Consider the following 14,590-nt stretch of genomic DNA (forward strand, 5'->3'; position numbering starts at 1 on the left):
CAGACGTCACCACCAGCGGGGACCAGAAGTAATGATCTCGCCGGCGGGACGGAGGCCACTGAAGCCCAAATTTATCATTTCTAGAAGGTTCTGCACCACTAAAGTTAAACTGACCGACCTGTAATTGTGGGGCTTATTGAAGGTGGTCGGGGCAGGGGTGGTCAGTGCCAACCTGGCACCCTGGCAATGCTGTCACCAGGCACACTGGCACTGTCCACCAGACACCAGGCAGTGCCGAGGGGGCAGGATCTGACAGGGCAGTTCCTGATGCCAGCAGGGTCTGACAGCAGTTGATTGGGGGTTGTGGTTGGCGATCGGGGGGGGGTGGGGGATGCTGATGTCTGTGGGGATGCTGCCAAGTTCTCCCAGTATACATTTGTGCACAGCATATTGGGAGATCAGGGCGCATGCACCATTGCGACCCTAGCAACTTGCAGCCAGCTTGCTGGCATGAAAAGGCTCCGCCCACTCCCCCCTACTAGCGTCCAGCAGATTATGGCCTCTGGATTGGACAGAGTGGCATAAATTTACAAAAATTGCTGGAGAACGGGTGAGAAAACTTGGGTTGGAAAAGGACAAAGAGTAAGAATAATTAACTGGGGATAAAGCCAATTTCAATGGCGTAAGAAAGGATCTAACCCTGACTAGTTGGGATCAAAAAACATCAGGCCAAACTGCAACTGTAAAATGGGCTGCCTTTAAAGGAAATGGAGTTCCAGTCAAGGATGGAATGTTCCTACAAACCGGAAAGATAGGGCAAACAAATCTGGAGCTCCCTGGGCAATTAAAGAGATAAATTATAAAGTAGAAAAAGTCTGCTTGAGAATCAGGCCAGCTATAGAAGGCTGAGGAAAAGCAAGTAAGAGAGTGAAGGTGCTGGCAGCAACATAAAACGGAGTCCAAAAGTCTTCTACAGGGGTAAAGAGGAGGTAAGAGCTGATTAGGGTCCAAAAAGGGGGATGGAGATGGGGGCATGGCTAGTGTATTGAATGAATACTTTGCATCTGAATTTACCAAGGAGGAAGGTGCTGCCCAGGTCATGGTGGCAGAGGAGGTAGTTCAGGCACTTGGATATTTTAATTCATAAGGAGAAGGTATTAGTTATGTTGCCCATACTTAAAGTTGGACAAACACCAGGATAGGATGAGATGTATCCTAGGATACTGAGGAAAGTGCATGTGGAAATCATGGAGGCACTTTTCCAATCTTTCTTGGTGGTGTCAGAGGATTGGAGAATCATAAACATTACATGCTTGTTCAAAAAAATGGTGTAATGATAAACCCAGCAACTCCAGGCCAGTCAATTTAACCTCAGTGGTGTGGAAACTTCTAGAAACGATAAATCTGGGGCAAAATTAATCGTCATGTGGACAAACATGAGTTAATTAAGGAAAGTCAGCACATTTTTTCCAAGGAAAATCATGTTTAACTAACTTGTTTGAGTTTTTTGATGAGGTAAGGGAGAGTTGATGACGACAATGCTGTCAACGTGTACATTGATTTCTAAAAAGCATTTGATAATGTACTACACAAGAAGCCTTTGAGAATAATTAGAGTTCATGGAATAAAAGAGTTCAATAAGATATTGGTTGAGTGACAAAACACTGTTGTGGTGAATGGTTGGTGGTAGGACTCAAGGAAGATTTATAGGGTTTGGGGTAAGGATCCCTACTCTTTCTGATATATGAATAAGTGACCTAGACCTTGATGCATAGGGCAGAATTTCAAAATTTACAGATCTTAAGAAACATGGAAGTATTGTGAACCATGGGATGATAGTGTAGAATGTAGAATGGATGGATGAGTGACAGATGAAACTTAATGCAGAGATGTGAGATATGATTCATTTTGGTAGGAAGCATGCAGAGACATAATATGAATGAAAGGGAGGGTACAGAGGCAGAGGGACTTGGGTGTATACATGCATTGATCGTTGATGGTGACAGAGCAGGATGAAGGAGCCTTGCCTCTTTGTAACCTCCACCAGTCCTACAATCCTCCACCCATTTTGAGCCTCTTCAGATGATCTTGATCCCACTGCTGGCTGCTGGACCTCCGGCTGCTTAAGCCCAAAGCTATGGAATTCTCTCTGTGGACCTCTCCTTCCCTCCCTGTCTTTAAGTTGCCATGAAAACCCACCTCTTTGACCAAGCTTTTGGTCAGATATCCAAACGTCTCTGGCTTGATGTCAAAATTGGTTCGACTAACATTTTTGTCAGACAGTTTACCACTTACAGGAGCAATACAAAAGTAAGTCATTTTTGTAACACTGAATTAAAAATTTGCAGACGGTTTGCAGAACAAGTGGATTAAAGCAGATTTTTTGTTCAACTTTTGCTTACAGTTTCTATTGTTTAGGCAGATTACAAGTTCCCCTCATTTTTAACTGACAGTTCCATTTACATAGCAATCATGCTATGTCAAGGTAATTGAATTCATTTCACAATGGAAGATTTTTTTTCTTTGTCATTAATATCCAAATCTTTTTTCTACTTTTGCAATATATTTCTTCCTTCCCTTGCTCCACTTTCTTCTCACTTTTGCTCTCCCATTAGAATTATTGTGATTGCGAATGTGTGAAGATGTCTCACTTTGGTCACTCATCATGCTCCCACAATGAGCGTGAAATGTTAAGTCATAATTTATTTAAAAAGGAATAAGTTACCCTATCTTCAAAATGCAAAATACTTACAAATACAACTGATTGGAATACATGTGGGAAAAGATTTGGATATGGAAAATAATTTTTGCTAAATAATCTTTGGTTAAGTGAGCTTAAAAATCTTCTTAAAAAAATCATTCCATCCAATCTATGTTATGAACTTTAGTTAGAACAATCATACAGATTCTCATGCCAGCCTGTCAACTACCAGAATGTAACTTCAACAATTTATGAGCACTAACTGGGAATTAATAATCCTACCGTTGTACTGCAATTGATTTGCACTCACTCATCCCATGTGTAATGCAATAGCAGATCAAACAAAACATGTTTACTTTTAATCACCACTTCAATTAAGAATTATTGCAGTAAACATTATTGCTCCTACAGTGTCTGATTCTTAAGATGGGAGAACATAAATTTCACAATCCCTCTTTTGCTGTATGACAGGAAGAGACATCAAGGCAGAGATCCACAGTGATTGTTCGCTGACCCTTTTTCAAAATTTGGAAGTCCACTCATGTTAAGGTCTAATCAATAGTAACAATTAATAGTGCAGAGCTTATTAGCTAAATTTTACAGTCATATTGAAGGCAAAGCTGTTGAAATTCCTGCTTTGTTGTGTTATATGTATGCTCAACTATTTCACTGCTCTTGAAATATGCTGATCTTATTACATCTGACAATGCAAATTCACTGCCTATGTGGAAGGTGCATAGATAATCACAACACTGGGGAGTATGTAATTTCTTAACAGAAAGCGTAACATCGCACACCCTACAACTGAATAGAGCTGAGAGATGAGCCTTGCTATGGTTAAAACAGGAAGTGCACGAAGAAGCAAGCAATGTAAAAATTATCAAGAAATAAGGAGAGCACGGGACAGAGAGACTGCAGAGTCCAGTTCTCTCATCTGTTGTCGTTAACTGAAACAGACCACTACCACCACCCACCCCCCCCAACAAAGCTGCAAATGTGTTTTTTTAAAAATCTACTTTACAGATCATTAACTGCAATTAAGCATTCCCCCAGTTACTGAAGTGCATGGTTAATCTGACTCACCTGACCCCCAGAGCAGTGGTGAAATGATGCAGAATTCTCCAATCCTCTGGCAGACAGCAAAGATCTGCAGTCGGATCCTTGGTTCTCTGAGCACCTTGCCACCTCTTAATGCGTCACGCCAAAGCAGGAGAGGAAAATCAGATTTGCATTTTCTTTTATTCTGGCACAAGGCTTCGGACATGAATATTGTTCTGACTAAGGTCAATACTGAGACAGTCCCTGCATTAGCTTTACAATCGTTAACAAGTCTATCAATTCTCCATCAGCAGAGACTGTATCACTGGGTGTTTTTTTGCAGTCACGTCTTATAGATATTTTGCCACAGAGAGAGAGAGAGCCAAGCTGCTACACTCTGATTCACAACCCAGGTATCTAGATACCTTTGCTTACAGCAACAGTAACAGGGGGAGCAATGTATTCACTGTAGCCTTTTCTGGCTTCCAGCCACATTACATTTAGTTGCCTGAAAAGCTTGATTTATCTGAATGGAACAAGAAGCCTCACTTTACCCAAAAGCAAAGCAAAATCTCAGCATCTGTGAGACTTATTGTGAATAATGTACAGCCATCAATCCTACAACTGCAAAAAAAATCCTTAAATGGTGGACAATGAAAGAACTTGCACAGCCTGTGTGAGGTGAGGACAACCCAACATCACAGATTGCTGCGTGGCTCAAGTGTCTCGCCTCCCACAGTCAGTGAAGACAGCCGGCATTACGAGGATTGCATTAGTTTAACAGATGTATGCATGGAGGGGATGGCAATTCCCACTGACCCTTTCATAGGATCACACAGGCGAAAGAAAGAGGAAAAGATAGAGAATAAATACACCGTTTTGTTTAAAATAAGGCAGGGGGTTTGGTTGGGGACATTTGCATTTTGACAAACCTAACCAAGTTAGCAGCTAAATCATTCTTTTTTGTAAATTTTGCGTACAGAGCAATTCAGAAAGACTGGCTGGAAATTGGGAAGGAATTTGCTAATGAAAGAATGTTCTTTGCTATGCCACAATTACCATAGCAACTTCCAGCTGTCATAGCAACCACTTTACAGACTCTCCATTTTAAAATACGCCTCTGAGATCTAATAGTTGTTGTCAACGCAGAGCGCGATTGATATTAAATCTGGACAATATCCTTCTATCAAAGACGAGATAGCGAACTGCATTTTTAATTGTACATTTGTTATACCCTATAGTACATCAAGTGGAAAGACACAATATATTGTTGATGCCACTAACACCATGTATAAACATATGGAATAAGTTAGCAGTGGAAGAGATTGGAGATAATAGTTTATGACAGGATCATGAGGTCACTTGATTTCTTTCTGGAAGTGGAGGGATACATAGAAGGGATGATAATGAAAAAAAACTGCACTTGTTCGAACACTGAGCAACTTCTGACAGTTCATTTACTTCTGTTTTTCTGTAACTTCATGGATTTGGAATTTTATTGAATGACTTCACATATTTAAAGAGGTGTTTTTGTTTAATTACGCAGAAGATGTAACATATTGCCCAATGTGGGGTGATCAGCCACCTATAGTAATTAAAAATATTTAGCTACTTTGTAACCTCAGTGAGACTGAACAATCAAATCTACCATGAGTTTTATTTGGTACATGTGCTATGCAAAATTTTAATCAGAACGATTTCAAGGTCCTTCCAAGGTTTTATGGCTCTCCAGGATAAAGGGGGCTTTTATCATAGAATCCTGACAATGCTGAATGAGACCATTCAGCCCATCAAGTCTGCACAGGCATCAATTCCGCTCAATCCCTATCCCTGTAACCACATGTATTTACCCTGCTAGTCCCCCTGACGTAAGGGGCAATTTAGCATAGCCACTCAACCTAACCCACACATCTTCAGACTGTGGGAGGAAACCCACACTGACCCGAGGCCAAGAATTGAACCCGGGTCCCTGGCACTGTGAGGCAGCAGTGCTAACCACTGTGCTACCATGCTGCTGCTGGAGAAAATTTCCAGAAGAGTTTGACAAGAAAATGGAAGGTAATGAGCAACAAATCATTATATACAGTGAAGTATCAATGCAATTGACCTTTAAAAAGAAAATTGTACACACAAAGGGGTTTGATTTCAAATCCAGGGTCAGGAACCTGACGCCTGGACCATTTCCAGGTCTCAAACCTTTGCAACCTCAGTGTTGAAGACATGGTATTTTAAAACACAGATCTTCTAATTGGGATGGTGAGCTTGGCACCTAATTAAAACTTCAAAAGTACACAGACAAATGATGGTAGGCAGATAGGTGGCAGATAAAGTTCAATGTGGAAATATGTGGTGATGCATTTTGGTAGGATGAACATGGAGAGACAGTACAAAAGAAGGAGTACAAATCTTAAGAAGGTGCCAGAGGAGAAAGACCTGGATGCACAGATTATCAAAGGTGGAGAGAGTAGTTAATGAAGCATATAATATTTGGGTCTTTATTAATAGGGGCAAGATGATTCCACGAGTAGAAAAACTAGAACCAGGGGGCACAACCTCAGGTTAAAGGGATGATTCTTTAAAACAGAGATGAAGGGGAATTTCTTCAGCCAGAGAATGGTGAATCTGTGGAATTCTTTGCTGCAGAAGGTTGTGGAGACCAGATCATTGAGTGTCTTTAAGACAGAGATAAATAGGTTCTTGATTAATAAGGGGATCAAGGGTTATCGGGAAAAGGCAGGAGAATGAGGATGAGAAAACTATTGGCCATGATTGAATGGTGGAGCAGACTTGATGGGCTGAATGGCCTAATTTTGCTCCTATGTGTTATAGTCTTTAAGATAATGCTGAACTTATACAACATTCATTAGACTTCAACTGGAGTATTCTGCACAGTTTTGGTTGCTACACTATAGAAAGGATGTGAATGCATTGGAGAGAGTGCAGAAAAGGTTTACAAGAATAGTCCCAAGGATGAGAAAGTTCACCTCTGAAGATAGCATGGGACTGTTTTCCTTGAAGAGGGCTAAGAGGACATTTGATAGAGGTGTTCAAAATCATGAGGGGGTGAAAACAGAGTCAAAAGGGAGAAACTGTTCCCGCTCACAAAGGGATCAAGAATGAGATGGAACAGATTTAAAGTAATTTTCAAAAGAAATAAATGCGATGTGAGAAGACAATCTTTTTTACACAGTGATTGGTTCAAGTCTGGAATGCACTGGAATTGGAGGTGTGATAGAGGCAGATTCAATTGAGGCATTAAAGAGGGGCATTGGGTGATTATTGGAGGAACAGAAACAATGAAGAAGTGTATAGGGAAAGGGGAGGAGAATGGCGCTAAGTCATAATGCTCATTTGGATAGCAGGGCAGACATGATGGACCACATGTTCTGCACCAGAACAATTTTATGACTCAGTTAATTAGTGACATTGGGCCCTGCCAGGAGGCAGAAACTGATTTCAGAATGTAACACTCAAAGGCAAACAGCAGTCATGACTGGAATTGTCAGTGCCTTGCACAACCCAGAGCCAGGAGATCAGAGGGTCAGTGTCTACTGGCACAGGCAAGTGGCCACACAGTCAATGAAAAGATACTAGATCCATTCAGTGTGAAGATCCATTCCCCCTGCTCCCAACAATTTTACTGAAGTATAGACTCCCCACATTGCTCCTAACAACTAGTGCACTAATATGTGCTAAACTGTACACTTTTGCAATCAACATTTTGAAAATGTCCTCTGGGCCCTCCCCAGTCCTTTAATGAACTGTGCAAGGAGCTAACCAACCATTAATTGCTCTCACATCTAAAGCACCCAAACCAATATGGCATCAGGTGTATTTCCCATGTTTTTTGCAGGTGGGAGGCTGGAACTTTAACTTGGATCTTCTTGAACCCATTTTCCCCCCATAACCAGAGTCCAATCTCTTCTCCAAAATCTTTCACCCAATTGAATTAACTGCTTTTAGCTACACTATAGCCATACAGGTCAGGAATTGGAACAGTTCACTTGTATTTGTTACTTTCACTAAGTATTGCATATTGAGTACATTTGTCTTTGAACATCTAACAGCAAACTATTAATTTTGTAATTAAAAATAAACTCTACCATATATCTACTGAAACAGGGATTCAAATTTGCAAGATTCCTTCAACATTCACAGAATAGAGAGTCCTCTTTAAAATGAATGGAAAGATATCAATAAATAAACACAAAATATTTGCAGTATGTAATTGCTTGAAGAATGATCTTAATGCATTTCAATTCTGCAAAATATCTCTGGCTTTACTTGATACAACAGGCGCAGTTTTAATTATTCTCTATCTATCTGCTCACACCAGTATACATAAGAGTACATGCATGATATCACACACATGAAGAAACCAAAATGGCCAAAGCGCAGCCTTCTTCCAGCAGCCCCAGGCCAATGTCACATTCTATTCTGAGTAAAAGGAACAGTCCATGTACTTAACTAATAATTTGATATGATCTGACACATGAAAATGGCTGGGACAGAAATGTGTGTAAATTCAACTTAAATCATCTGAATATAAACGGAACGCAATTCCCCAGTGAGAGTGCAAAACTAAAATTGCATGCGTGGTCATTTTTGTTTCTCTAACCTCAATCACAAATTCCATCCTTTTGTCCCCAAAATGCCTCCATTATCTCACATCACTGAGCCAGTCAATTGTTTAGTGTCTCTCAGTAACTTGGGCAACTGCACCACCAAGTGCTCAAATAAGATAATGTCATGCTAATACAAAATCTTGGCCTCACATAAACTGAATGTGCCACTTAGCCAACGATATGCTTGATAAACATCATTCAGTTTATTATTAGTCTGGATTTACAAACACAAATGGACAATGCTTGATATTTAAACTTGTTAACAATGGAATTGTTACCACAGGCAATATGTTCATCTCAGTCAGAACTGCTTAGGGAAGTGGCCAAGATGACTGTGGAAAGTTCTCTGTTTTTTTGATGCATTATTTCTGGCTGTTATTTGACCAACGCTGGACATCTACTTTACTAACAAGTTTATTCATGTTGTCCGATAATTGTTACTACACACAGGGAGAAAAATTTGGTTGCTCCGAGCGAGGCATTGCAGGGTTACTCCAATACCCCGGGGATAGGCGACGTCTCACAGTGTTTCTCAATGATATCGATGGCAGGATGCCATGTAGGCCCACACTGTTGCCTGCCTCGGGGGAAATCGGCATCAGTCTGAGTGAACAAATTTCTCTCCAAGATTGTTTACAGATTCCTTATTAATTAAAAATGCGAACATCTTCTGTGTCATGTACACAGGGTATATTTAGCCTGCTGCAAAATGCACCACATCAATCAATGCAAATGAAAATTATGTGACTCTATAACAAGTCAACAGACAATGTGTTCTGGCAACGTACCACCCCAAACATTGAGAGTGAAAATTATCCCTTAGGATGATCAGTTCCAAGTTAATGACCAGCTCTTTTGAAACAAGCGCATTTCGATTCTGAAGCATTCTGTTCTAAAATTATATAATGTACAAGTAATGCATGAAATGATATATAGTAGAGGTTTATAGCTAGAATTTACAGAATTAGCCAGATTTGCCTCTTACCAACAACTATTCAAACAAGCACAAAGTTGCAAATCCCAAGTTTCATTCAAATAATGACATTGCGCGTATGCCTGACAACCTGTGACAGGGCGGTGTGGTGGCCTCAGCTCCAGAGACACAGATTCAATTCCAACTCTGGGTCACTGTCTGTGTGGAGTTTGCATGTTCTCCCCTGTCCAAAGATGTGTAGGTTAGGGGGATTGGCCATGCTAAATTGTGCCTTTTTGTCCAATAATGTGGAGGTGAGCAGGGAAATGCGGGGAAAGGGCAAGAGCTGGGCCTGGGTGAGATGCTCTGTCAGAGAGCTGGTGCAGACTTGATGGGCTGAATGGCCTCCTTCTGCACTGTAGGGGTTCTATGAAAGAATCTGCCTGGTTTCATTGGATCACAGAGCAAATGTAGATCAGGTGACTCTTTGGCCTTTCTTAGCCCTTACATCTAAACAAAAGTTAGGTTCAACATTGCGACATTCAATTATCTTTAAATTGACTCTCAGGCATGTGTTTTTATTGCCTCATCAGACATTCATTCCAAGTGTGTTTATCAGTTTCTGTGAAAGAACATCCCAATATTGGTGTGAAAATATGTCCTCCACCATCTAAACTTCTGTTCCTTTGTTATATTTTCATGGTATATCCTGTTGTAGTGCTTCAATTGACCTTTCCCAGATTCCGTCATATCTTATCCAATTCATTAAACTCCTCATTTGTCATTTGTCTGCTTTTCAGTTTCCCTCACCTCCTCTAGGGATACTACAGAAGCAAGCAAAACTGATGGCTCCAGGGATCAGCCTTGAATCTCGTTTCTCTTTGTATCACCACCAGGGATTCTCATGCTCCACTAGATCCCTTTGGATTTAATATCATCACTTTTTGGTTATCGTGTTATCTCAAAACATCTTGCGCATTCCCTCAGAATGCTCATTTTAGAATTTCAAACACTACACAAGTACCTGTGCGTAACCATTCTGTGTTCACCTTGGTATTACTTTGGCTGATGTGATCCACCTGACCAGTCCAACACAGTCCCTAGCTGGACCAACCACAACAAACTCCTGCTGGTCCCGGAACTAATCTACTATTCTGCCAAACGCCATAATTTCCCTCGATCAGGATAGGCATTTGACAGGGTGGATTCCTATTCTGGACTCTGAGAGCTTTTGGGTCTGGGCTACATTCTGTTGCCCCGATCCAATTTCTATACTCGGCTATGTGGTGTCTGATTAAGGTAATTGGATCTTTAATTTTGGGTGGGAAGTGGGTCGGGGAATCACCATATCTAGATAACTATACACCAAAGACATGGAGCTTCTTCAAAGAAGAATTACTCCAGTACAGAAGGGGGCCATTCAGCCCATCAAGTCCGCACTGACTCTCCAACAGAGCATTTTACCCAAGCCCACCCTCCCATCCCTTTTATCCCACACATTTATCATACTAATCCCCCTAACCTACATACCTTGGGACACTAAGCAGCAATTTAGCATGGTCAATTCACCTCCGATGCATCTCTTTGGACTGTGGGAGGAAACTGGAGCACCACACAGATAGACAGTGATTCAAGACTGGAATTGAACCAGGGTCCTGGTGCCATGAGGCTAACCACTGAGCCACCATGCTGTCCAGTAAACAAAAGGGTTGTCAGAATGACTTTGTGCAATTGGATAAGAAGGTTGTCTGCAGGACACTAATTTTTGATATTGATATAAAATTATAAAAATCTAGGTTAACTGAAAAATTCCAGTTCAAGATGTGTTTTGTGGAAGCAACATCATAAAATTTTGGACAATCCAAACTACTGAAAGGTCTCACAATAGCAAATACTTATTTTTATAAAAGATACTGTACATCAAATAAAAATTCTTCACATCCCTAAAAGGAAATGGAAAACAAGAAAAATAATGGTGGTTTAACAGAGATGAAAATACATTTCTGTACATTTCCCACATGAGCCGACACCATTTCCCCATGCACAAACTTGTGCTGTCTTAAATTGAAGTCAGATTTCCAAGTACGCTGAGGGAGCCTCATTTAGTGTCCAAACTCAAGAACAGGATACAGACACAACACGCAACCTAACGACATAAAAAGTGCCACAGGCAAATACACAGCAGTTCAGCATCATGAGAGGCAATTTTTAGTTAGTTAATAATTTCTCAGTAGAAACCTCAGCAAGTCCCAAAACAATAAAGGATCCTAAATAATGTGACAAAGTTAACCACTGAGTGAAGGCACAGATGCAGCAGTAAAAATTGGTGAGTTCATCTAATTCAAACATAATAGCAACCAAGGCTGACACTGCATTGAGATAAGGTGCACTGAAGATAAGCGATTTATACAGGCTTACTTTGCTATCTCCTTTTCACTTCCTCAGTAAGCCACAAGATTCTGTTGTGGCACAACCCTTCAGAATTTAAATCTCTTCAGCACTTATAGTTTATTCTCAATGCATCACATGAATCATGAACTTACATTAATGAGTTCAATTTCCCACAGCTTTTTCACGAGATCCATTGATGTATAACCGTTTGCCAGAAAGGTCTTGATGTAATCATTCAACTCTAAAGAATCTAACCAATCTGCCACAGACGTTGGACTGTTGGTATCATATCCAATAACTTTAACCTGAAATGAAAAAAAAACATATGCAAAAGATGCTGAAAATTACATGCAGAGAGCTTGTTATTATTTTCTTGCACCCCATGATGGGACCTGCCCTAAGCACAAGTATATCTGATATATTCCAAAAGATTAGAAAAACCACCATGTAAAGATTACAGCTGCTTGATGGACCCCTGCAGAATATTTACATCCTAATAATGTCACTTATTGTAGCTTATGATTTTCCACTAAATAACATTTGTTATATACAGACATGGCAGCTAATCATGCAGTTATTACAGCGTCACAGAACATATTAAAATTCCTATTAAACATTGTGACAGAATTAATCATTTTGTACAAATATTTTACAGTGAGCGCAGTTGATAGATTTGAAAATCTGATGGTGCTGTATCCTATTTGAAAATCTGATGGTGCTGTATCCGTCCAGTGCAGTTGGGTTTAGAACAGTTTCCACGTACAGAAGGTAGTCAAGAAGGCATACGACATGCTTGCCTTCATTGGCTGGGACAGTGTGTTTAAAAATTGGCAAGTCATATTGCAGCTTTATAGAACCTTAGTTTGGCCGCACCTGGAATATAGTGTTCAATTCTGTTCGCCACACTACCAGAAGGATGTGGAGGCTTTGGAGAGGGTACAGAAAACGTTTACCAGGATGTTGCCTATTATGGAGGGCATTAGCTATGAGGAGAAGTTGGAGAAACTTGGATTGTTCTCATTGAAACAACAGAGGTTGAAGGGCGACCTGATAGAAATCTACAAGATTATGAGAGGCATGGACAGAGTGGATAGTCAGAAGCTTTTCCTTAGGTTGGAAGAGTCAATTACTAGGGGGCACAGGTTTAATTTACAAGAGGCAAGGTTTGAAGGAAATGTACAAGGCAGATTTTTTACACAGAGGGTGGTGGGTGCCTGGAACTCATTGCCAGGGGAGATAGTGGAAGCTACTTTTAAGGGGCTTCTTGATAAATACATGAATAGGATGGGAATAGAGGGATATGGTCCCTGGAAGAGTAGGGGGTTTTAATTAAGTCGGGCAGCCTGGTCAGTGCAGGCTTGGAGGGCCGAAGGGCCTGTTCCCGTGCTGCAATTTTCTTTGTTCTTTCTACATATATGATTCAGCCAGTATTATTTCTGAGGAAATGATTGTCAATAAAATGCAAATCTTTTGGGAAGTGTTTAAATGCACACAAACCTTAATGAATCACAATCGCATACCGATAGCTCACTACATTTATTCCTGGGACGAGAGTGCCTATAACCTCTGGAGTTTTGAAGAATTGAGGTGTGTAAGATGCCAAGAGGCTATTTCCCCTGGTTGGAGAGTCTAGAATGACAGCTCAGACATTTAGCAATGGGATGAGGAGAAAAATTCTTCATTTGGAGTTGAAATTCTTCAGAATTCCTTATACCCAGAAGACTGCAAACATTCACTCTTTGAATATATTCAGGACTGAGATTTAAGATTGATGAGGGAATCAGGGGATATGGAGATGAAAAGGAATTTGAGTTGACGTAGAAGTTCAATCATGATCTTAGTGATTGGCAAAACAAGTTTAAGAGTCCAATTGTCTTACTCCTCCTATTTTAACTTGGGTATAATGTTATAAAATGAGCTCTAATTTCCAGCCTCAGACGATGTCAGCCCCTTTTTATATAATTTGAAAATGATAGCTAGAATGTTCCTGATTCGGAAGAATATGTCCAAAAATGCCTAGGTTAGTTGGATTAGCCATGTTAAATGTGTGCGGTTACAGGGAGAGGGCACGGGAAGAGGGCCTGGGTAAAATACTGTCAGAATTCGGTGCAGACTCGACGGGCTAAATGGTTTCCTTCTGCACTGTAGGGATTCTATGCTAATTTTCTAAGTTCAGTTAAGTAATCTTTTCTGTCCGGTCCAAACTCTTGCAGGTAGCAAGAATCCATTGAGACAGCACAGTGGTGAGCACTACTGCCTTACAACATCCAGGACATGGGTTCGATTCTGGCTTTCGATGACTGTGTGGAGTTTGCACGTTCTCCCCGTGTCTGTGTGGGTTTCCTTCAGGTGCTCCGGTTTCCTCCCACAGTCCAAATATGTGCAGGTTAGGTTGACCAGCCATGTTAAATTGCTCCTTAGTGTCCAAAGTTGTGTAGGTTAGGTGGATGAGCTATAGTAAATACATGGGTATAGGGAGAGAGGGTGAGGGAATGGGCTGGTGTAAGGTGCTCTTTTGGAGAGTCAGTGCAGAATCAATGGGCCAAACGACCTCCTTCCATGCCGTAATGATTCTATGGATGGAATCTTCCCATCTCGCCCGCCATGGGAATCATATTGGGCGGGGTGGGGGGGGACGGACCATGAAAAGGTCCATTGACCTCGGGCTGGATTTCCCAGCCTTGGGGGCAAGCGCAGCCGGAAAATCTCGCCTTATGGTTTTGTTGATGCTTATCAAAAAAAAAGCAGCACCCAATCTGACAAACGGAAACACTTTTGGTTAAACAACAATCTTGAGTATCTCTTAAAGAAAAGTTCATTAAATTTCTGAAAAGTAAAATCATGGAAGGAAACCATTTTAAAATAGTTTGTTTTCCTGCAACCATCACATGTTGTGCAAACTTGGAAGAATAATGCAAGGATCTTGCAAGATGCTTTCGGGCGTCTCATAAACATAAATGAAAAGTATCAGCTGATAAGTTC

The 14,590-nt window shown here is 40.8% G+C and overlaps 1 protein-coding gene across 14 annotated transcripts in view; it reads right to left on the reverse strand.

The window, feature by feature from the left end:
- anks1b (ankyrin repeat and sterile alpha motif domain containing 1B) overlaps positions 1-14,590 on the reverse strand; it is an 833,073-nt gene that overhangs the window by 57,507 nt on the left and 760,976 nt on the right. For all 14 annotated transcript variants that reach the window (XM_080207323.1, XM_080207312.1, XM_080207324.1 and 11 more), the window contains one exon: positions 11,761-11,913. In XM_080207323.1, the coding sequence (XP_080063449.1) occupies positions 11,761-11,913 (153 nt within the window). The remainder of the gene's footprint in view (positions 1-11,760; positions 11,914-14,590) is intronic.

This window comes from Carcharhinus amblyrhynchos, chromosome 19, assembly GCF_965287045.1.
Source record: "Carcharhinus amblyrhynchos chromosome 19, sCarAmb.v2.hapA, whole genome shotgun sequence".
Classification (NCBI taxonomy): Eukaryota; Metazoa; Chordata; class Chondrichthyes; order Carcharhiniformes; family Carcharhinidae; genus Carcharhinus; species Carcharhinus amblyrhynchos.